Source organism: Phyllostomus discolor, chromosome 10 (assembly GCF_004126475.2).
Source record: "Phyllostomus discolor isolate MPI-MPIP mPhyDis1 chromosome 10, mPhyDis1.pri.v3, whole genome shotgun sequence".
NCBI lineage: Eukaryota > Metazoa > Chordata > Mammalia > Chiroptera > Phyllostomidae > Phyllostomus > Phyllostomus discolor.
The window spans coordinates 76,590,959-76,613,642 of NC_040912.2; the positions used below are offsets into that span (position 1 = coordinate 76,590,959).

Genomic DNA, 22,684 nt, shown 5'->3' on the forward strand with positions numbered 1-22,684 from the left:
CTAATATATTCTTTCATTCCCATCCCTACTAACGCTGAATGTTACTTGGGTAGAAAGCGTAATTGCTTTCTTTTTGAGGTCCTCAGCCCCTTGGCTAATGCTTCTGTCTGGGAGTCCCCGAAGCCAGGGTGCTAGGGGAGTGCGGCCTGCCTGAGCGGCTGACCCACGGAATAATGGAGTAGGTCCTGCGGGGTGCAGGAGCGCGGCACTGTGTCGATAAAAGAGCTCCCTCCTCTGCACACATGGCCAGTTAATTGGCCATTCTGGGAAGGTACGGACGGGGGGGAGGGGGTCTTCTGAGAATCGCCCGGTGACAGTTAAGTGGCCTTTTGTTGACATCCTCTGCTGAACAACTTTGTTGGATTTAGTCTCTGCCTCTCCTCTGCCTCCCGCGGCTTTTCTGTCAGATGCATCGGTTCCCATTCAGTCCCCGCTTCCAATATGACTGCTTTGTGTGCCGGCCTCTGCTTTATCCCTGCTATTTCCAGACCATAAAGGGGGCTGCGCGCGGCTTTAGCGGGACCGAGAAATGCACTCTGCCGTCTGTTGAGAACTATAATAATGACCGCAGGGACCTTCCTGTCCAGCAGAACGCTCGCCGCCTCCCCCAGCATAATGGCGACCACCTGAAGGCAGAGAAAAGGGACTCTTCACTGAATCCCTCCTCACACAATGCGTTTCCTTTGTTCCCCTCTCCATTCGCTCCTCTTCCCCTTCTCTGTTGCAACTGGAATACTGACCTGGGATGCAGTGGCCACTCAGAGTCGGTGCCTTTGAAAGAAGAATCCATTCCATTTCTGAGGCTTTGCCAAGCCAATGCACCCAAGTTGTCTCATCTAAAACCCGCCCCTCCCCAACTGGAAGGCAGGGAGGGGAGGTGTTATTAACCCCATTAGACTGACCAGTAAACTGAGATTTTGAGAGGTTAGGTCAATTGCCCCAAATCTTTTACACCGGATGTGAGCGCCCACTTTTCTCAGCCCTGCGTGTGTTTTTTCAATGCTGCCCACACCCTCATGTGTAAGGAGGCTGTGGCCCAAGGAAAGAGTGAGAGGGTGGGGAGGCAGAAGGAGAGAAGGAAGGAAAGAACTGAAGGATTTCCATGGGTCTCTAGTTACTCTCACCTGTCCCCCAAGGTGGCAGGTTTGATGCTCACGAGACCCTGGCCCAGGAAGCCTCCAGGGAAGGAGGAAAGCTAAGGGCCCGCAGCACAGTGTGCAGAGGCTGTGTTCCCCTGAAACCTGCACAATGTCGTTAACCAGTGTCACCCCAATAAATGCAATTAAAAAGTGGGGGATTGGGTGGGGAGAGAAAGTTAAGGGCCCTGTCTTCTTCTTTCCCTCTTTCCTCTGCCTTTCCCAGGAGAGGACTGGCCCGGGAGGGCGGAGGGGCGGCCCTGGCTCTCCCCAGGCCGGCATGTGGGAGTCACAATCTCTGGGGCCTCCCCAGAGAGAGCCTAACACCCATTCTCAGGCCGGGTCTGCCGGCGTTTAGGTGCTGCGCTGTCCTGAGGCCTGGGCCATGCCTGTGCGCGGGGACAGCCCCTGAAGCTCGCCTGGAGGAAGAAGCATGCAGGGCACCCTCGGAGGAGGCTTGGGCCCCGGGCCGTCCGCTGTGGACAGGCGGGCGCTCCTGGTCTGCTGCTTTATCCTGGCATCGGCTTTGGGCCAAATGAATTTCACAGGGTGAGTGGCTGCTCCATGGCAGAAGGAGGGGCTAACGGGGGGAGCTCAGGGACTGAGTGTCTCACTAGGGGGGTGGCCCTCCTCCTGGGACCTGGTCAGCCTGAGCCCACTTCCAACTCATGATCTCCCGCTCACGGGTAGAACATACAGCTGTGTTATTGTCCCTCCCCAGACCCACATTTCTTAATGTGGGCTCTAAGAATGCCCTGAAATCATACATAAATTTTGTGTGTATGTACTTCTTTTTCTGGAGGAAAGGTTCATAGCTTTCCTCAGATCCTCAAAGAAGTTAGTAACCCCCCAGGACTAAGTACCCCACCACAGATGGATGTGGTATTACACTCATTTAAGTGACAACAAGCACTGGTAGGATAAGCCAGGCCGGCTGTGATGGTTCCCTCGGCCTTCCGAAGATCCCGCAGGAGAAGAGAGACACCAGCATAGAGGGCAGGCTCTTCATCACCCACGGCCTCACGGGCAGTCGGGGAGGGAGCCCACGCCATCCCAGGCATCAGACCCCGGCGGCAGCCCTGCTGGCTGCTCAGGCACACCGCCTCCCACTCCCTCCAGGGGGACAGGAAGGAGCTCGGCTTCCCCAGAAGTGAGATCAGAGTGAGGCTGACCTCCCCTTCCATGTCCTCAGGGTCTTGGGAGGAAGCAGGTGGGGGCATGAGGTTTGGACAGAGCCTGGTCTTGGGAATGTTGTATGAGGAACGTTTGGGACCAACGTTCGTCCCTGTAACCCCAGTTCCTATTCCTTTCTCCCCTTCATGCCTCTTGTTCCCGTACCTGCCTCCACCCCCACCTTCCTTCCCCAGCCTCCTCTCCCTGTCTTGCTCTTGGGTTTGTTAGTGGCACCGGCAGGTTTTATTTAGTCCATGGGGTCGTCTGTTCTTGGGGCTGGAGAGATCGCTGGCCCAGGAGGAAGGACGTGTGTTATGCCCAGAGCTACAAGTCCTGCCCGGGGGTCCTTCAGCCTCCCCGTGACCAGGCGCCTCCCAGCCTTCCCACCAGGTCCCCTCAGCTTGGTCTCTCCTCCACGCTGCCTCCCCCAAGCGGCACAGCCTTCCAGGAAGCCCTCTCATGGCTCCCTCTCCCCGCCCTGTGTCTTCCCAGAGACCAGGTTCTCCGAATCCTGGCTAAGAATGAGGAGCAGCTTTCTCTCCTCAGGGATCTGGAGAGCCTGAAGCCCCAGAAGGTGAGTACTCCCCAGGGCTTGGGGACACATTCTCCCGTCCCTCACAGTGGCTTGCACTTTTCGCTCCCCATCCTGCCGCCGCCCACCACCAACCTGCTCCCTGGTGGCTCTGCCGAAGATCACAGAACTGTGATCTGAAGAGGAAAGGTCGGGGACATGTGTCCAGAAGGCTGGGTGGCTCCCGCTTTCTGTTCTGGATGGAGGGGCGGGGCGAAGAGGCTGCCCTGAGAACGGCTGAAATGTCCTGAAGCCACGGGGCGGTGGTGGTGGTGGGGGGACATGTGTCTCTGGGTGGGAAGCCTTGGCAGACCACATCTGTCTGCCAATTGAAAGAACTTGGCTTGGCAAAACCTGTGTTGCATTTGGGCTCATCCCTGTCGGCCCGAGCAATTGTTTCCGAGGACATCTGTCCTCTGCAAGGGTCCCACAGTGGGAGGCGTTGTCTTCAACGACCACAATAGAAAGGCGTCGTTTGAGGGCGGTTGAAGCAACCTGCCGCCTCTGGATGTGGCCTGAAGGCCTTGCTCCTATTCGTATGAGTGCCCCCGCCAACCAGGATCGTAACACCCCGTAATAATTCTTTCCAATTTATAAATGGAAAAATGGACGGAACATTTAAGTGACCCAGGAATCCTAGTTAGGCCTCTCCTACTTTAGGTCTGGGGACGGCGACATCTCCCCTTTCTGACCAGGGCTCTTGTCCATGTCCATGTCCGTGTCTGTGTCCGTGTCCGTGCCCATGTCCCAGATAATGAGCTGTCGCGCTTTCAGCAAGTCTGGGGCTCTTTGGATCTGGGCAAAGTTGCAGTATGAGCGTGGGGGACGCAGGTGCTTGAAATAAGGGACAGGGACTCAGCAACTTGGAGATTCTCTTGCTTTTGCCCATCTTTCTGCCTGGCCTGAGGGTTTTCACTATGGAACTGGGACCCGTGTGTCTCTGTAAGAGGAGGTGACCTGTTTTCCAGGGCGCCCGTGGGACGGTGTGTAAGGGCACGTGATAAATGCACCCGTTTTTCTTTCCTTCGTAAACGAGGTGGACTTCTGGCGCGGCCCAGCCCGGCCCAGCCTCCCTGTGGACATGAGAGTTCCTTTCGCTGAACTGAAAGACGTCAAAACTTACCTGGAGTCTCACGGCCTTGTTTACAGCATCATGATAAAGGACATCCAGGTGAGGTCCTGCCCCCCAGCGCTGCCTTTCTGGTGTGGGCTCAACGTGGAGGAACAAGGTCCCAGGCAGACAGTACAGAAGGGGGACAGGAGGAGATACGGTGGCGGGGGGGGGGCTTTCTAGGGCACCGTGTGGAGGCAGCTGTGGGGGGCTGCCTTTGCCTCTCTGATTGCTCTGTCCTGCCCTTGCTGCGTCTCAGCCATGCACACACGGGAATTCCTTCATTCCAGAGAAGTCAAGTGTGAGCCCCGCTGTGACTCCCTGCTTGACCTCCAGCGCAGGGCTCTCAGTACCAAGCCCCTCTCCCAGGCAGAAGGCTCCCAGAGCAATGGCTTTGGGAGTCATGGCTGCATACTCGCCTTCACCTTGGGCACCCCTTCTCCCTGTTCCCCCGGCTGCTGCCCCTTGCAGCGTCTTTTCCGAACTCTCTGGAATTTGATTTCAATTGTTTTGTCTTCAAGGATATCCCCAGGAGCCTCCTTTCCCCCAGTGACTTTTGGGGTGCCCCTTTGCAGATGCTGTAGCGTACCTGCAGCATTGCACCCGCTGAGGTCCATTCCCTGCCACGCTGTGCTGCAGCTAACCTCCTCCGGGGCTCAGAGTGTGGGAACACGGTCTCCCGGAGCGCACACACTTGACACCACATGCCAGGGGATAAACGCATCGGGCGGCATTCCTTTCCCAGGCGAGCACAGGGCTGGGGCACTTGGGCCCATTCAAAGACTTTTATCCTCATCGGGCACATCTGTTTCCCGCTCCACATGTGGGGGGTGGGCTACTTCTCTAATTAAATCCCCACAAACAAAAATGGGGAAACTCCCACAGACAAGAGAGGCCACCACATCAAAAGAAATGGCGCTCGGTTCTCACTGAAGCCCGTGCCCGCTTGTTGAAGGCTGCATTTCCCTGCTCCTGCTCTGTCCTGAAACATCCCCCCACCGCCCCTGCCCCCGCCCCCCAGCATTTGGCGAGCAGATAGGAAGAGATCTCTAAAAAGTTTCTGTTGATTTCCGCACATCAGGGATGGCTCCAGAGGCACCCCTGAGCCTCCCCGGCTCCTTTGGGGCTGGTGGTCCCCGTTCCTTCAGCCTGTCTTCCCCTGAGGTCCTCAGGGCTGGGGGCCCTGGAGGTGGAGGGTTGGTGGGGGGAGACCGATTACTCTCTCTCTCAGTAAAATGCCCTGGACTCTCAGCCCTAACCCAGGCAGGCAGGCAGGATTTTTGCCGAGTCCCTCTGTCTGCAACACATTGAGCTCTGATCGTCAGATTTGAGATCAGATTTTGTCTTGGGAGCTGGTGGGGGGAGGCTGCTGCGTTGCGTTGATTTGTGGCGATGATGGGGAAAGGCGTCCAGGAGGAAGAAGGCTCAGAGGTGCTAACAGGAGGGGCGAGGCTTTGCACCACTCAGGTGTTTGGCCTCCAGTCTGACGTGCCAGCTATTAACACACAGGCCTGATTTCTCCCTGTCTTCTGGATCTCCTCAGCCCCAGTTTTTGGCATAGTGTTTTCCGCATGGTGGGTCCTCAGCAACTGTCCACTAAAATTACTCCACTGGGCGGAAATATTCAATTGATAGGTTTGGGAAGAGCATGCCCAGAGAGACACCTCTTTCCCTGAGCCCCTCAAGGCCCAGGATCATGCCCTGTTTCCATCTTTATATCCCAGCACCTGCTGTGGGACCCGCTGCTCAGCTGGGTGTGAGCAGGAAAGGGAAGAGGGTGTGCTCGCTCAGTAGTGCGAGGCCGAGACAAGCATGAACCGCTTTGGTGCTGCCTTTCACTTGGGCCCGAGGCACTGGAGAGTTTTGAGGAGGGAAGTGCCCCCACCCACCGCACCACCCCCTGAATTTCTCATGATCACAGGGATGCTTGAGATGGAAGAGGTGCATTCATTCATCCCGCCCCCAGAGGCAGAGAGGTCTGCTGTGTGCTGGACAAGGTGCTGGGAATCCGTCTTGCATCCAGGGGAGCAGAGTGGCGTGGGGGCGGGGAGCAGAGGGAGTGAATCAGTGATTACAATGGAGTGGATGAGCGCTCAGAGGGAGTGGAGCAGGTTGCTATGGGAGCGAGTACAAGAGGCCCACAAGTCGCTCTGAAAAGGCAGTAATTACGGTGTGGCTGAAGAGCAGAGAGGGGGGCCTGGGAGGGGAAGGGCCCCCCCCCCCCCATTGGTGATTGGTGATTGGCGATGTGGCTGGTCCAGATCACCAAGGGCATCCTCTGCTGGGGGAAGGGGTCAAGATTTGATCCCAAAAACTGTGGGGGAGCCAGCGGAGGTCCCTGACAAGATCCGATTTGCATTTAAGAAATCTCTCTCTGAGGGCGACAGTGTTGTGTCGGGGCCAGGATCAGGGAGCGGCTGACAGGCGGGAGGGCGGCGAGGAAATTGCGGTGGGCCAGGCAAGAAATTATCTGATTTCGAGTGAGCTCTATTTGCATTTAATTTTTCTTCACCTCCTCGTTCTTTTCAGCCCTTCGGGGTTTTTTTTTTTCTCCCCTAGGATGAGTCACCGCGGAAAAGCTTCACTTGAGCAATCAGCTCTGTGGATTTTAATGGCTTTTTTTTCTGATTACAAAATTAATAAATATTCATGTTAGGTAATTTGGAAAATAGGGGAAAAGCACAAAGGAGAAAACAAAATCACCCAGACTCTGAGCATCTAGAGCAAAATACAATTTAGTGTAAATATCGCTCAACCAATTTCCCCCTCTCTGCGGAATCACTTCCATTAGCGTTCAAATATAGAGTTCTTTCTCCCACCTTAAAAAAATATCCTCTCTTGATCCCTCACCCCACCCCCCTCCAGCCAGCACCCCACTTCTTCACTTCCCTGGAGAGCCAACCTGGAAATCCACACTCTCCTGGGTTATGCCATCGTACGGGCTGCTATTTGCATGTTTCCCAGCTCTGTCCTCTGACCTCCCCTCAGCCAGGATCATGGCACTGAATACCTTCAACCTCCTGCTGCTCCCATATTAACAGCTGCAACCGAGTCATGTACCTGACCTGAATTCCAGACTCGTCTACCTTACTGCCTGTGGGCATCTCAGGCTTCCCATGGCCACACGGAGCTCCCCAGGCTCCCAAAAGTCTCCTCCACAGCCTTCCTCGGCTCAGGAAATGGCAACACCAGACAAGAAACCTGGAGTCTTCCTTGACTCCTTTCCCACATCCCATATCCAATCAGCAAATCCCATCAGCTCTCCTGTCAAAATGTATCTTACAAAAAAAAAAAAACCCTACTTATCTATCTATCTCTTTTTCCACACCCTGTGCTACCACCTGGGCCAACACTCCATCAGCCTTCCCCTGGACTGTTCCAGGAGTTTTCTAACGGTTCCCTTTGCTCCCACCCTTGCCTCCTTATTACCTAGTCTTAAAACAGCAGCCAGAGAGGTTCTAAGTGATTCTATCACTCCTCTGCCTAAAACCCTGCATGCCTTCCCAAGCACTCTGAGCAAAAACCGGACTCCTCACAATGGCTGTAAGAGTGTTTTCCCCTCACTCCCTCTGCTTCAGGCACCTGGACCTTCTTGTTGTTCCTGAAACTTGCCTCAGGGCCATTGACTAGATTTGCACCTCAGGGCCTTTGCACAGGCGGGTGCCTGTGGCTGGAATGCCATTTCTGCAGATATCTGCAGGGAAAATTCCCTCATTGCCTTTGCAACCTTATTCACCTGTCACCTTTTCACCTTATTTTACATTGCATCCTTCTGCTCCACGCTCCCCCAGTTCCCTCCTTCTCCTGCATCACTTCTCTCCTTGGCACCTGCCGCCTAAAATCCTGTATCATTTTCTTATTTATCTGGTTTAGTGTCTGTCTCCCCTCCTAGATGGTAAGCTCCATGAGGGCAGGTGGTTTTGTTTGTTGGCTGCCTTTTCTTTTGTGCCCAGTATGGGCTCAATGAACAGTGGTGGGGGGGAGATTCAGGAGTGGAAATGCTGCTGGTTGGGGAGGAGGACGGGCCGGGCCGGGGCAGGCAGGGGTGAGAGCAGGAGAAAGCGAGGGAAGGAGGCGGGGATCACGGGCAGAGCCCGAGGGAAAGGCCGAGTCTGGCTGTGCCAAGGGGACAGGGACAGAAGGGGTCCGGCCCCTCTGAGGGTCCTAGGCAGGGGTGGGCGCTCATGGACTTGCCCACATGACCATTCAGGAGGCAGGCACTCTGCTACCCCAGGTCCTGCACACGCCACTTCCCGCCAGAGGCGTCCGGATTTGCCGGTGGTGCCTGCCCGTGCCTGTTCCCTCACGCAGTCCCAGAGTCACCCCAAGAGTTACTGTTGTTGTCCCGTCATTGGCACTGTCATCAGCATCATCAGAGCTAGTATTTACTCTATGGTAGGCGAGGTTCTAAGCATTTTACATGCATTGACCCCTCTAATTTTCACGAGAACACGTGCTAGAGGATGGGGTTACATGACCCCCATTTTCTGCAGACACAGAGAAATTAGTGATTTGCCCGGGTTCGTGGCAGCGTCGGGGTTTCATCGGAGACGCCTGGCTCCAGGCCCGGCACCCTTGCTCTTGCGCCGTGCGCCCCCGCAGAGGCGGGCGCTGCTGTTTGCATGCTGGTTCCAGTCTGCCTTTCGTGCAGCGACTCCCCAGTTCAGCCTCGATCTCCTGGGGGGGGTCCGTTGTACACCCCAGGTCTGCAGCCCCCCTTCCAAGTAAACATGGACTGTGGCTGCCCCCAGCCACGGAGCTGCCTTGCCAACGGGCCTGGAGGAGGAGGCGGGGGACATGTGTGGAGAGGTGGCTGCCGGGAGGGGGGTCAGAGCCGGCTCCGGCTCCCCACCCGCGGTGTCTGTGAGCTGCGTCCGTTTTATATTCTGTGCTTGCTGCTCCCAGTGCGGGTGCCAGGTGTCACCTTCTCTTTCAGGGGCCCTCGGTCTCCTTCCCTCCCCCTTCCTGGAGGTGCTGTTCTTTGCTTAATGTCCCCATGCTTCCTCACTCCTGTCATAAATTAATTCACACCAAGGTATTACTTTCCCTGTCAGGTTATGGCTTCCAGGGAGGCAAATGGCTGACTCCTGAGGGTTTTTTTTTTTTTCTTCCTTCTCTTCTCCGAGAGCCTGACAGGGCTGTAATTAGGCATTCCTGAGCCTGTGGCAAGACTGCATTCCTGGTCCTCCCTTCCCCTTCCCCCGGCCCTGAGGCCCGGGGCCCGCGAGGGAGCGCACATCTGTGTCTTTTCCAGGCCAGGGTGGATTCATGTTCCTGGAGCTGGGGCCCAGCTGCGCGGCCGGCCAAGCATTCCCGCTCTGCGAGTGGGTGTCACGTCCATTCACGAGGCCGGGAGGGTGTTTGGAAGTATATTTGCAGTTTGGTGCCGACTTCCCGTTTGCCTCCACGCCGCCGTGCGGAGCAAAGGGCTGCTTTCGGGGGGGCTGTCTTCCTGTGGGTGTCCCTGGGCTGCCTGGGGTGAGCGCACGGGGCCTCCTTTCTCCCCAGTTTCTCCTCCTTGTTGGACACCTTCACCCACCACCTCAGGCCCTCCACTGCCCCCAGGAGTTAGACGACCGGCCCTTTGCCGTCACTGCGGCGGGGCCAGAGCCGCGTGGATGGGCCCTACCTCCAGGTGCACTGGGCGGCCTGCTCTCCCCCCGCAGCTGCTCGCCACAGCTGGTGCTGCCCGACTCCGAGACACATTGGTCACCGGGCGTGGGGGGGGGGGGGGCGGGCACTGAGATTTCCGCTGATTTCCTGGGAAGAAGACAAATTCCTTTTGTCAGAGCTTCCCAGGGTGGTGCTGTGCCAGGGAGGGTCCGGCCTCCTCCTGCCGGCTCTAACTCAGCCAGCAAGCCGGCTTCGCCCTGGTGCGGCGGCTGTCCTCAGCCTGGCCAGTTCCGCCCGAAAACACTGCAAGGAGGATGGTCCAGCCTGGAGTCGATGCTCAAAACGAAAATACGATGAACTCCAACCCCAAACATGGATTTCCAGTCCTATTTCAAAGCCTGTGAACTTGAGCTCTATCGTGAGCGAGTGGACTGGGGCAGCGGTGCCTGGTGCAGTAAGGTGGGCGGGCGTGGGAGGGCGCTCTTCCAGCCAGAAGACTCCTCAGCTGTATTTTCACCGTTAGGGTGTTTTGTTTTTGCCTTGGTGTTGTTTGTTTAGAAGATTTTACTGATTGGAGTGGTATAAGGACGTTGCCGAAATGTAAAAGCAAAAAAAAAAGAAAAAAAATTGCATCAAATCATAATCCTTCTGTCCTCACAGGCATTGTTAATATCTTCATATATTTTCGGAATTTTCGTGTCTTGTTGTCCTTGGCTCAGGGTATTGCTCTTTCATTATTTTAAAACACTTTTTTAATTGCAAGAATAGTAGGATGGACTTTTCACCTGTTAACTGTTACTATTCGCTTGCTTGCCCTCTCTCTGTGCATGCACATGCAGAGTCACACAGATGTACCTATATACATACATACATACCTATGCATAGCTACATCTCTAGATACATCTCTCTAGCTATAATTCTTTTAAAAAGCTTATCTATTTATTTATTTTTGGAGGTAGGGAATGGAGGGAGAAAGAGTGGGAGATAAACATCGACGTGAGAGAGAAACAGAGATTAGTTGCCCAGACTGGGGACGGGACCGCAACCCAGGCCAGTGCCCTGACTGGTAATCGAACTGGCGACCTTTTGCTTTGCAAGATGACACTCAACCAACTGAGCCACACCGTTAAGGGCTAAATATTCAAAATAATTCTTGTTAGTTTTCATAGCTAGCTAGCCTTAAGGAATCCAAGGCTGTGAACTAGGAGGTGTGGTTTCTTATCTCAACTCTGCCCGTTGTTAATTTTTTCATTAAATCCCTTTAGCTCTTTAATCTGCTTCTTTATCTCTAGAACACGAAGAGTTGATTCTTGCTCTGTTATCTGGTCATATGAGCAGATCAAATGATAGAGTGAGATTAAAGATGCCTAGTAAGCCAAAAGGCTCCGGCTGAAGCGAGGCCTCTTCAAGACTTACTTGTGAGCTGCCAACCAGGGCGGCTTTGGGTTGAGGCCGTTTTCCCAGCACCCTTTGTGGCAGAGGGGTTCCGGTCCTTCCCACACTGCACGGTCAGTGCTGAGTGCTCGGCTGCCTGGGGCCCTGGATGCCAGTGTGAGGGTGTGTGAGCTTGGAGGGAAGGGCACCTGCCCATCTCCCTGAGTCCCGAGGTGGGAAAAAATGTCCCAGGCCCATGTGGGAGGTCAACTCTACCGCCCCCTCGGGAGCCAGTGGGAAGGGCCCCATGAGGACTGAGTGACAACTCCAAACTGACACCCAAGGGCTGGCTTTGGCTCACCTGCGCTTGTGCTTACGGGGCAGTTAGGATGGTGAGCGAAAGTCTGTTGGCACTTTAATCACAAGGATTTGGACTGGCTTTCCAAGTGGCTTGCATACCAGTTGTCTGGGCCACTCCCTGCGGGCAGGTTGGAGGTCGCGGGTCGGTGGGGGAGCCCTGTGCTGCCCCAGAGGGTCGGTGTCCGTGGCTCAGCCTGGGCCCTAACAGAGTGCTCACAGAGGACAAAAGCAGTGTTGGCAGCAGGCCTCGAGCACCGTTTCTAAGAAACGCCTTCCTATCTATGGTGAATTTTGTCCGGTAAGAGGGCCAGGGCCTATATGGCCGTCCCAGTCTCCCAGCCGAGGGGAAGAAGGCGAGGGTCGTACAGCAAGTCAGGCAGACACAGAGCAGGGCTCTCCGACCCCTTGCCCGTGCTCATCTGGGAATGGCACCACAAACGCCAGCTCGCCAAGCAGGAGAGCCGCCGGGGACCGGGCGTGTCCTTGCACTCTGCAGCTCACACTCACGGGGGCGCATCCTACTGTGTCGATGCCGTGTCTGCACACCGCCAGCTGAGGCTGGGCTCAGAGGAGACACGCCCGTCCCAGCCTGCTGCTTCCCGCTCCCCTGCCGACCGGTGCCCCTGTCGCCCAGGTGCTGCTGGACGAGGAGAGAGAGACCATGGCGAAGTCCCGCCGGCTGGAGCGCAGCGCCGGCAGCTTCAGTTACTCCTCTTACCACACCCTGGAGGAGGTAGGTCTGCTCGGTGGAGCTCCGGCCTCTGTCTTCCGTCTGTGACCGCAGGGTCTCCAGACTCAGGCAGAGGCTAGTGAAGGACTCTGGGGTCTGCGGGGGACCGTGATCTGACACTGGGGGACTGTGGAGCAGATGTTGGGTGAAGGTCTGTGGCGCAGAAATGAGTCCAGTAGGTGGGACACTAAGGCGGGACCTGCCAGAACGGAGCAGGTGGACGCACCTTCGTTTCTAACTCTCTGGCTGTGGATCTGGGGGTCTTGGCCTCTCCACGACCGCCCCTGGGGTGAAGTGGCCCCAGCCATGGGCACTAGAATGTAGAAAGTGCAGGAAGCCAGGCACACTGGAGAGCCATTTTGCAGAAGAAATGGAGCCGCCTTCAGTTGGAGAAAGTTCGTGATCACAGGCACAGCCGGTTAGGGCAGCCGTGACCGACTGTGGCTCGTTTATAAAGGCGCAAGGGCAGCAGAGAGACACCCGTCCAGAAAGAAGCTCAAGGCACAGCTCCCACCCCTGGGGAGGGCGTGACGTCCCTGGTGTTGCCCACTCTGTTGTTATCTCCACTCTCCTCCTTCCAAGGGTCCGTTTTCTTCCATATAATTGTTAATTCAGTGATATGTATTGAAAGAATAAGAAAATGACTGAATATAGCCTGTTAGCACTCACTGATGTCAGAGATCAATGACCCTGCTTTCAGGTGCCTTAGAACTCAAAAGAGCCCCTGGCTGGTGTGGCTCAGTGGACTGAGTGCCGGCCTGCGAACCAAAAGGTCACTGGTTCGATTCCCAGTCAGGGCACGCGCCTGGGCTGTGGGCCAGGTCCCTGGGTGGAGCCATGTGAGAGGCAGCTGATTGATGTTTCTCTCACACACTGATGTTTCTCTCCTTCTCCTTCCTCTTTTCCCCTCAAAAAATAAATAAAATATATTTTTTAAAGAACAATCTAAAAGGAGAAAGACCAAAACAAACACTGCGAGGGCTATGAAATCTGTCAAATGTATTGAATGGAAGTAAGAGAAGCTTCCATCCTGAGACAGACAGCTTTGCAGGCTGACCCCGGGCGCTGGGCAGGCTCAGCACCTGCTATTCCTCCAGGCCAAGGCCTAGCTCTGCATGGTGGCGAGGAGCCTGGGGACCCAGGCCGACCACAGCTTGCTTCCTACAACCTGGAGGTCGTCGTCTTGTAGTCTGTGATCTGGGTTCCTTCAGATCCTCACGGAAGGTGGGAAGTCCTTAAGGAGGGGAGGACGGGGGGAGGGGACTATTCGGAGAGGTCCTGGGGTTCACTGCCTGTCTGATAAACTCCACTCCTTTCAGATCTATAACTGGATCGACAGCTTTGTAATGGAGAATGCAGATATTGTCTCAAAAATCTGGATTGGCGACAGCTTTGAAAATCGGTCCATGCTTATCCTGAAGGTAAAAGCGAGCGGTGGGGATCACTGGCTCTGTGGCGAGGCCTCCGGCATAAGGTTGAGCTCTTGCACGGTCGCGGCTGGTGGGAATTTTAAAGGAAGGGAAGAGGTGCACACGCCTGTCCTGAGGTGACCCGTAAACTTTGGGATTGTGGTCATCAGGGACACACCCTTGTAGGCATGGACAGGTGATAGTGTGTTGGCTTGGCATGTCCTGGGTCAGGAAGTAGGTGGGAGGGTTGCTACGGAGATGGAATAATAGAGTGGCAGCCGTCACCCTGGACTCGGGGTGTGAGCGTGGGTGACTCCGCCTGCTTCCTGTTTCCTCGGTTGCTTCATCTGTGAAGTGGGAGAGAGGTGCATGGAGGCCTCATTCACAGGTGACTGAGGTCATCTGGCTCAGGCAGCCCCACAGAGGCACCCGAGTCTACGGGGGACTCCCCAGCCCTTCACAGGCCCACTGCAAACAGAGTTTGCGCAAACATGGCAGTGGCAGCGCCCTTGGTCATGAAGGAGGCAGGATAGAGCAGAGCGTGGGGCTCACTGGCAAACAAACAAAGGGCACTCAGGAGTGTGGGCCACGCAGGGCATCCAGCCGGCAGAGAAGACAGGCACCGCTGCTCTCTGAAGTTCCCTGGGGGGCTCTTCGGAAGGGCCAAGGGGTCTCAGCGGACTCTGGACCTGAATTCACTCGCCCCTGCGGCAGTTTTCCCCAGGGCCGTCTGCGTGCTTGAATGTGGTCTGAGATCTTGCCGCTCAGAGCGCGGTCCTCACGCGCCCGCAGGAGCAGCATCCCCAGGAGCCTGTTAGCAATGCCCAGCCTCGGCGCCCTCCTCAGACCTACTGAATCAGAATCTGCATTTCAGTAGGCTCTCCAGAGGGTCTCGTGCCCTTTAAAGTTTGAGAGGCACGAGAAGCATCTGAGATACTTTCAGACCTGGGAAGTTCTGTGTCTGGCTGGATCACTTTGCTCTCCAGGGCCCCGACACGTGTGCACATTGTGGGCTCATGCATAGGTACCTGTGCATACAGCCCCCCTCCTGGGCACCTAGGGCCGCCCCGGGCAGTGAGGATACACCCGGGGCCTCCTTCCAGGCAGCCTAGCGACAGTGCTGTAGCCATCTTGGTTCAAACTTGTCTGGGTCCGGGGGCTTTTCCCCAGTTCAGCACTGGAGGCTCTCAGCGCCGGGCCATCTGGATTGACTCTGGAATTCACTCCCGGGAGTGGATCACCCACGCCACAGGCATCTGGACCGCCAAGCAGGTCAGCATGGGCGATGGGGGCTGGGGCAGGGGAGGGGGCTGCTTGGCTGTTTCAGGGAGCCTCCAGTTGAAACATTACACTTGGTTTTTTAAACTCAGGGTGCTTCTACCCTCCTGCCCTCTGGAACAGCTGCCAGCTGGCCTTTCGCAGCACAGAGCGCACATCTGGCCTCTGCCTTCTAATTGCTTAAAATCCAAGCTTTTGGTTTTGCACAAAGGATGTGCCTAATGGCCTCTGCCTGCGGCCACTGGCTGTGCAGATGTCCTGTTCAGCCCCGGAGGAGGGCCCACTAGGGCCTCCTGTCCCTCACCCCGTCCCCGCTCTGTCCTTTCTTGCAGATTGTCAATGAATATGGCAAAGACGGCACCCTGACGAACATACTGAATGACATGGACATCTTCCTGGAGATCGTCTCCAACCCCGATGGGTTTGCTTTTACCCACAGCATGGTGAGGGCCCCGGGAAGGAAGGGGTCAGGGGTCAGGGGCCAGGGGTCAGCTCCGGGGGGGTGGAGGAAAGGTCACTTCGGCTTTGGGAAGCTCGTCCCTCGGGTTCCTTGCCGAGTCTCACTGAGGCAGGGAGGCTGTTCAGTCCTGAAGCTGTGGCTCTTGTCCTCTGACCTCCCTCTTGCTGCCCAAGGAAGGCCACTGCTGGCAGCCTGTGCTTGGGCCCTTGCCCACACCCCAGCTTTCACCACAGAGTCTGATCTGCAGCCTTGGTCCAGTTCCACGCCAGCCACATCCTGCCCTGGAGATTCCTTCCCTTTGCCCCTGCTTGTCCCACGAGAGCCCCCTTCCTAGGCTAGGAAGTCAGGGGTTCCCAGCCCTGGAAATGGGCCCAGTCCCAAGGTCCTCTGTCCTCGGCTTTCTTAGAACCGCTTGTGGCGGAAGAACAAGTCCAGCAGACCCGGGATCTCCTGCATCGGTGTGGATCTTAACAGGAACTGGAGGTCAGGCTTTGGAGGTATGGCGGTCTGCTGGGCCCGAGGGCGGGGCGGGAGAAGGACTTGGTCCTGGACACGTCTCCCACAGGCCCATTGTGTGGACTCATAACTTGGGAGGCGACGTAGTTAGTTCTGCAAGTCGTGGCCAGGGGCAGGCACGCGTGTGCCTAGGACTGGGAGGTGGGGACAGGTTGCACATGTGTGTGGGATGTAGACGTACGCTAAGCCTTCAGAGGAAACATGGAAACAGCATCTTGCGTGGGGACTGACTGCAAGGGTGAAATCCGAAACAGGGCAGAGGAGGGCTGGCGGAGGTGCAAGGTGATCCTGCTGGTTGTTGACAGTCCGGGGTCTGCAGTAACCCCCCAGCCCCCCCTGGAAGGGGGCAGGCCACAAGGAAAGGCCTCCAAACTCATTTCCTGAGACCTGGGACCTGCTGTTTGCCCTCTGGGGAGGCCAGAACAATACTTCAAATATTATCAATAAGTTGATTCCTTATCATCAGTACCCCTTGAGCCTAGTTTTTAGTTTTGACTAATTACTTTGTAACCCTGGGCTGCTGGGTGGGGGTTGGCTATCTGCCAGGCTGTATGATTCCGGGGAGGGGTGGGCAGCTTCCTCCCAAGTTCCTTGGTGTCTTTCCAAATCGTCTCCTTTACCACCCCAGGGTCATGGGGATTATTAGATGAGGAAACTGAGGCCCCCCAAAAGCCCAGAGATGTGTATATGCACCTGGGAACTTGGCACTTTAATGGGTGGGATGCTGGGTCCAGACAGCGCAGTGTCCAGAGGAGAGGGCTGCATGAGCGCCATCCTTGATCCCCGGATGCAGCACCCACTGGGTGCCGGGGCATCGAGCTTTGGCTCCACAGGACACGGTGCTGTTGCTGCTGAAAAGCAGATCCACAGATGGGCGGCTAAACCAAAGAGGTGGAACATTCTAGATCTGGTTGCCTGTTGCTTTGAAATTCAGGCTCTTTTCAGTCCCCTTGTTTTTTCTCATTGAAAAACAAGGACAGTTCAGAAGCACCCGGAGAGAAGCCCACCAGGCCACAGTGTGGGGGCTTCCTGAGAGTTGGAGGCTGCGTGTGTAATTGCTTGTGTAAAGAAACACAACTGTGTAAAAGGAGACATTTCCACCTCCAAATGGCCAGACACCGGCCCCAAGTGGCCATCCAAGCGGGCCCCTCAGACCTGGCTGAAGTGAGTGCCCACAGACCCGGAGATGGGCTGGCTAGCAGAAAGACAAATTACTTCTCAAAGAAAATAACGTTTGTGGTTTCACTGCAAGAAAAAAAAAGAGTCAGTATACAAACAATGTAAAAAATATATATGGGGGAAAAAGCCCAGCGGGGACAAAAAGCTCCCATAATCCCACTACCCAAAGATTACTGCTTTTAATAATTTACCATGCCCTTCCAGAGATTTCCCCTTGCTACAAATTACATTTTTAGAGGAGGAAAAATAAATAGCTAATGAATCCATTAGCAGGTACTCGTGAAGCAGGCAGGCTCAGAGGACTTTGTGAACGGGCGGAGAGAGGCAGGCAGCTAATTCCCATTTGGTCGGGGGAGATTAGTTTATTCTGCTTAGCTCAAACCAGAACTAATGGCCTGAAGTGTTCCTCCATATTTGGGCAAAGCCACCTGGCCGTTGGCAGGGGAACCACTTTCTAAGCGCGGGCTGTAAACGCGGACAAAGCTTTCAGCCTCCCCTGCTCTGCTCGGCTGTTGCTATTTGTCATTCATCAAGTGTAGCAGGTGCAGAAGCTCCTGGCAGACACAACAACCCGGGCCACTGTTAGCTGGGCTGACTCCCTCCCTCGGGACTGCTCCCCACTGCACCCCTGCACCCCTCGGTTCCCTGCGGGCACATCCCCTTCCAACCTGGGTCCCCACCCCAGGTGAGGACCTGCAGATCCAGAGGGGAGGTGCTTCCGGGTGACAGAAGTGCCTCTGGCCAGGAATAACAAGGAGTGTGGAGGTTGGTGACTCAGGCAGGAAGGTTTTGTTTATGGTTTTATTATTGCCTTAATTTAATTGCTGCGTAATGAGTCATCTGTCTGTTGTCCCTCCCACCCACGCAGCCCTCACCTGCATTCGTGGGGCGGAGCAGTTTGCCGAAACCCCAGGGCATCGTGTGAACTGGGCCATGGGCCCATGCCCAGCTCTCCAGCCAGCCCACTGCCCTGGGGGGTGAGGGGTGCTGTGGCACCCGCAGGAGGCTTCAGGAATCAGGCGATCCCTGGCCTCTGGGGCAGCCTGGTGTGTGGTCATTGGAGGGAGGAGGAGCGAGAGGAGGGGCTGGCACGACTCTTTCCAAGTGTGTCCCTAACCCACAAACCTTGACCAGCCCAGCCCAGGCCTCTGCAACGTGGCCCGTGGGGAGGGAGGAAAACGGAACAGGAGGGAAAGAGATGGGGAGCAAAGGATCTAGGAGGAGATGGGAACGAATTCAATTTGTGACCAAAACAGAGACACAGCTCCTCTTTACTCCCTCCCCCAGTTCAAGTTCCCAAAAAGAATTTCCAGAGACTTGATACATCTGCGGTTTCCAGACCAGGCTTGGGCAACCACGAGCTCTACTCCCTCTTTTCCTGGCGCTCCACACCCCCATCCGTGCTGCTCCTGGGGTGGTGGCTGCGGCACGGTTTGAGCAGACACAGAGTTGGAGCATTCTGCTGACCCAAGCCTTCCCCATGGCAGCGGGGGATCGGCTATGAAGGGTCAGCTCGAAGGGGTCGCTGCTCATAGGGGAAGCTGGGGTTGGAGACCTAGAGTTTCTTCTGGAGGCAACTGCCGAGGCAGACCCACCTCTGTAATGGAGCCACAGTCAGGACTTAACCAAAGGACAAGCCCAGGGAGCTCCTTACAGGCCCACAGAGTTGCTGAGTCCCAGTGCGGCTACACCCCTCTGATGTATTAGACTAGGGTATGCGGCAGTAACAAATACCCCTCCTCATCTCAGTGGCTCAACACAATAAAACTTTGTTTTTCATGCACACAAAGTCCAATGTGGGCAGGTGGCTGCCCTTGGCAGGGCTCTCCCAATGGTGACGGAAGGATCCCTGGTGATGGAAGGACCCAGGATATTTCCTCCATCTAAAGTTTTTTTCTTCCAACCACACAGACAGAAGAGAGTGTGGAGACATCGTGCTTGCTCTTACAGCCTCAAACTAGAGGGGACACGTCATTACTGCACACAGTCTCATTGGTCAGGAGTAGTCACATGGCCTCAACCAAACTGCAAAGGAAGCTGGGAAATGTAGAGAGGCATACATGGCTGTTTTGTGAGCATTAAGTGTCTTTCCCAAGCCTGGGAACTTGAACCCTTTAGATGGTTTTATTTTATTTCCAGGAAACGGTTCGAATGACAACCCATGCTCAGAGACTTATCGTGGGCCCTACCCTCACTCCGAGCCAGAGGTGGCTGCCACTGCGGACTTCATCACAGCCCATGGGAACGTCAAGGCTCTGATCTCCATCCACAGCTACTCTCAGATGCTCATGTACCCGTACGGCCACTCGCTGGAGCCCGTTGCAGACCAGGAGGAGTTGGTGAGATTGGCCACATAGGGCTTGGGGGAGGCATCTGGCAGACTCCTAGGGGGTTCAGGCCCTCAGTCTGAAACAAGAGTCTGGACCCAGCCATGCCAGGGTGGGGAGGAGGGGGAGCTTGGTTTCATGTGTGATTAAGTCCAAAGTTGGAGGTGCTGTGTTCCCTTCTCATGAGAGCCATCTACATAGTCAGCGTCCAAGACTCCTAGCTCCTCCTTCTCGGCAGCTGGTGAGGGTGTGCGGGGTTGGAGAGCCCTGGCCTCTCACCCTCTGGATGTCATCTTGCAGCACAGTCTGGCCAAGAGAGCGGTGCAGGCCCTGTACAAGGTCCACGGGATCAAGTACATTTATGGCAGCATCAGCACCACCCTCTGTGAGTGAGCCTTCCCCTGGCTGCTTCTTCGGGCACCACAGCCACCTGGAGAGGGGCGGGTGCAGGTTCTCTGCTGCCTGGCAGGCCCGGCTGGCCACAGGGCAGTGCCCTAGGTCCGGCTGGGCTGGGCCAGGGCCGATGTCTTCACTAGGTAGCTGTTGCTTCACAGTGTTCATAGCTCCCAGGTCCCAGTGCCCAGCTTTCGGTGGCATTTCTAGAGGGCAAAGATCCTCCACCTAGTGGCCTCAAGGAGCCTTCCTTTTGCTGGGGCAGAGAATGGGCTGAGTGGGCGGGCAGTGGCCCAGGTTAAGGCCTGGGTTGGGAGGCTTGGTGTGGTCTGGGGTGAGTGGGGGTTTGGCCTCCGGGGCCCACTTTCCACTCAGGGGCATTTCTTTGCCCTTTGTGTGCAGACGTGGCCAGTGGGATCACCCTGGACTGGGCCTACGACAGCGGCATCAAGTACTCCTTCAGCTTCGAGCTCCGGGACACCGGGCACTACGGCTTCCTGCTGCCGGCCTCCCAGATCATCCCCACAGCCCAGGAGACGTGGATGGCCATCCGGACCATCATGGAGCACACCCTGAATCACCCCTACTAGCAGCACGGCCGCGTGCAGAGCAGGAGCGCTCATCCTCTTCCGCAAGGCCTGGGCCTCCTCCTGAACCCAGAGTCAGATGCCCCCTCCTTCCTCAAACCCCTGTCCTGACTCCTTAGAAAATAAAAGCAAGTTTGAACAGGCTTGGTGGCCCCTGGCACTGGCGGCCACCCCCTTGAGCTCAGCCTTGAGGAGGGGACAGAGGCAGTTCCCAATGCCCCTTCTCTCCCCGGGTATTCAGGAGGATGAGGGGCCGCCGGGCCTCACCCTTGCAGTGTTCTCAGGGCCTGGAGCAGACAACGCGCCCCCGGGAACCATTAACATACACATACACCGATCCTTGGTGGTGCTCCCATCTTGAAGATGACTCTGGTGGGGACACTGTTTGATCTAGGAGTGGAACTCCCGTAGTGGCATCTCCAGCGCCTCGAGGGACAGGTGGGCAGAGAGGGGCAGCCTCCTTCCCTTCTTGCTTCACTTCCCACGGCGCATTTCCGAGGCCCCAGTCAGCAGGACCCCCCCCCCCCCCGCCCTGGAAGTGAAAGTGAACAAGTCACCCGTTGGGACCTGCTCCTCCTGGGCACCCTCACAGGCTCCCCTAGTCTGGGAGCACAGAGTCACAGGCAGGCAGAGCCAGCTCAGCGAAGCAGCACACAGTCCAGGGCGGGGGGGGGGGGGGCGGGGGGGAATCCTCTTGCTCCTCTTCCTCACCCAAGTCATCGTGGCGGTCACACACTGAGCAGTTAGTTCAGGCTGCGCTGTGTGCTCAGTAAGCACTTCGTCTAGGGGAGAGAAAGGGCTAGTGTTTTGAGATACAAATGAGGTGTCTTCCCCCATCCTCAGGCCTCTTTGTACCTTTTGACTTCCCCTACCACCGGGGAGCAGGGTCATGGGTCGATCTGCCTCCTGCTTGGGGGAGGGCAGTTACCCCCAAGAAGCAAGAGGTCAACTGGAGGTCTGACGGATTTGGGTAAGCCTGTGGCAGAAAGCAGGACTAGTACTCACAGGTGCCAGACTTTTGTTGTTGCTGCTGTAAATGAAAAGGATTGTGGGTACCTGTGAGTCGACCCCTGCAGGACGCAAAGCCCAGGGTTTTACTATAAATCACGAAGAGGAAAGCAGGGTGAAACCAGAACAAGCCCTGCTTTCCACCCGACCTGTAAAAAGAACATAGATGTTGGACCAGTTAATGGACGGAGGTGATCAGCAGCGATGGAAACTCTAGGTGAGGCCCATTCCAACATGGCGTCTGAGCGGCAGTCTAACAATGGTTGAGCAAGGCGTCTGCGCTGGTGACCAGAGGCAGCTGCGGGGTTGGGTCCAGCTCAGCGGAGCAGCTGTGAGGGCTCTGAGCAAAGAAATGAGAAGCACCCAGGTACGGAGACCAGGGGAGGTGATGCCCGCGCCCAGGACCAGTGGGGCCATGGGGGGAGGCCTGAGGAAGTGAGGGCGATGAGCCCCTGAAGAACCCAGATCATCTCCAGAGTGTGAGCCGGCAACAGAGGAGGAGAGAAACCCAATGCGGGCTGTGGCTTCCCGAAAGAGACTTGAGATTTCTTTTTTAAGCTAGAAGTTGTGTGAGTGATCTAGTATTCCAAAGCTAGTTTTCTGCTATTAGCAGGAAATATGAGGTCAGGAGCTAAGTTAATAGAAACTATAGATAAATAAAGCAAGTTATACCTGTGCACACTGGAGTCTGTGATTATAACTTTTTTGCCCTCTGCATAAATATTGTTATTTCATCCTCATGGGGGGATATGATTGGTATTAATAAGCTCATTTTTCAGATAAGGAAAGCCCAACTTGGAGAGGTTTTAAAAGCCACACAAGGCCACACGGGTGGATGGAAAGCTGTTGAAGGACATTTGAACTTGGGTTTGTCTAAAAGCAAAACCACTGTCCTAAAACCGCCACTGGGCCACCCCTGCAGCAGAATTCATGGAGAGTCATTTAACATGAATATTTTGGGGCTCCACCACCCCGGCTGAAACAGAGTCTCTGGGGTGGACTCCTCAGATCTGCATTTTTACCATCTGCCCCCGGAGTTCTGAGGTCCCCGAAAGACCGAGGACCACTGGACTCTGCTGTCCTGACTCCCAGCGGGAACGCGTTTGAGTCTTCCAGGGGCAGTTGGGCTCTGGGTCTCCCACCCTCTGGCCTGGTCCACCAGGGCCGAAGATGGCTACAGCGTGTGCGCGTAGTTATCCTCCTCCAAAATGTCCCCAAAGGGCTGGACTTTGCAGTGTGGTCTTCAGGCCACGGGCATCAGCATCCCCTGGAAGCTTGTTGGAAATGCAAAGTCTTGGGACACCCCAGACCTGCTGAATCAGAGCCTTTGGGGATGGGACCAGGTGACGCTAATGCTACATTGTAGAAGCACTGCCCTAGAGGCAGGAGAATCTGGACCCCAGTGGGTTTCTGAGTAACTGTGAAAATAATAAACCCTGTTCTGGCAACTTACTATGTG

The 22,684-nt window shown here is 55.8% G+C and overlaps 1 protein-coding gene across 2 annotated transcripts; it reads left to right on the forward strand.

Moving 5' to 3' along the window:
• Nucleotides 1–1,465: 1,465 nt before the first annotated feature.
• On the forward strand, nucleotides 1,466–20,875 carry CPA5 (carboxypeptidase A5). 2 transcript variants are annotated; one of them, XM_028525765.2, is made up of 11 exons: nucleotides 1,468–1,685; nucleotides 2,802–2,883; nucleotides 3,917–4,051; nucleotides 11,973–12,071; nucleotides 13,388–13,489; nucleotides 14,648–14,749; nucleotides 15,088–15,198; nucleotides 15,622–15,712; nucleotides 19,050–19,249; nucleotides 19,538–19,622; nucleotides 20,033–20,875. In XM_028525765.2, the coding sequence occupies exons 1-11, from the start codon at nucleotides 1,570–1,572 to the stop codon at nucleotides 20,218–20,220; spliced, it is 1,311 nt and encodes a 436-aa protein (XP_028381566.1). In that variant the 5' UTR covers nucleotides 1,468–1,569; the 3' UTR covers nucleotides 20,221–20,875. The 2 variants fall into 2 exon arrangements, with proteins under 2 accessions (XP_028381569.1, XP_028381566.1); XM_028525768.2 differs by lacking the exon at nucleotides 19,538–19,622 and having other exon boundaries at nucleotides 1,466–1,685.
• The last annotated feature ends 1,809 nt before the right edge of the window (nucleotides 20,876–22,684 follow it).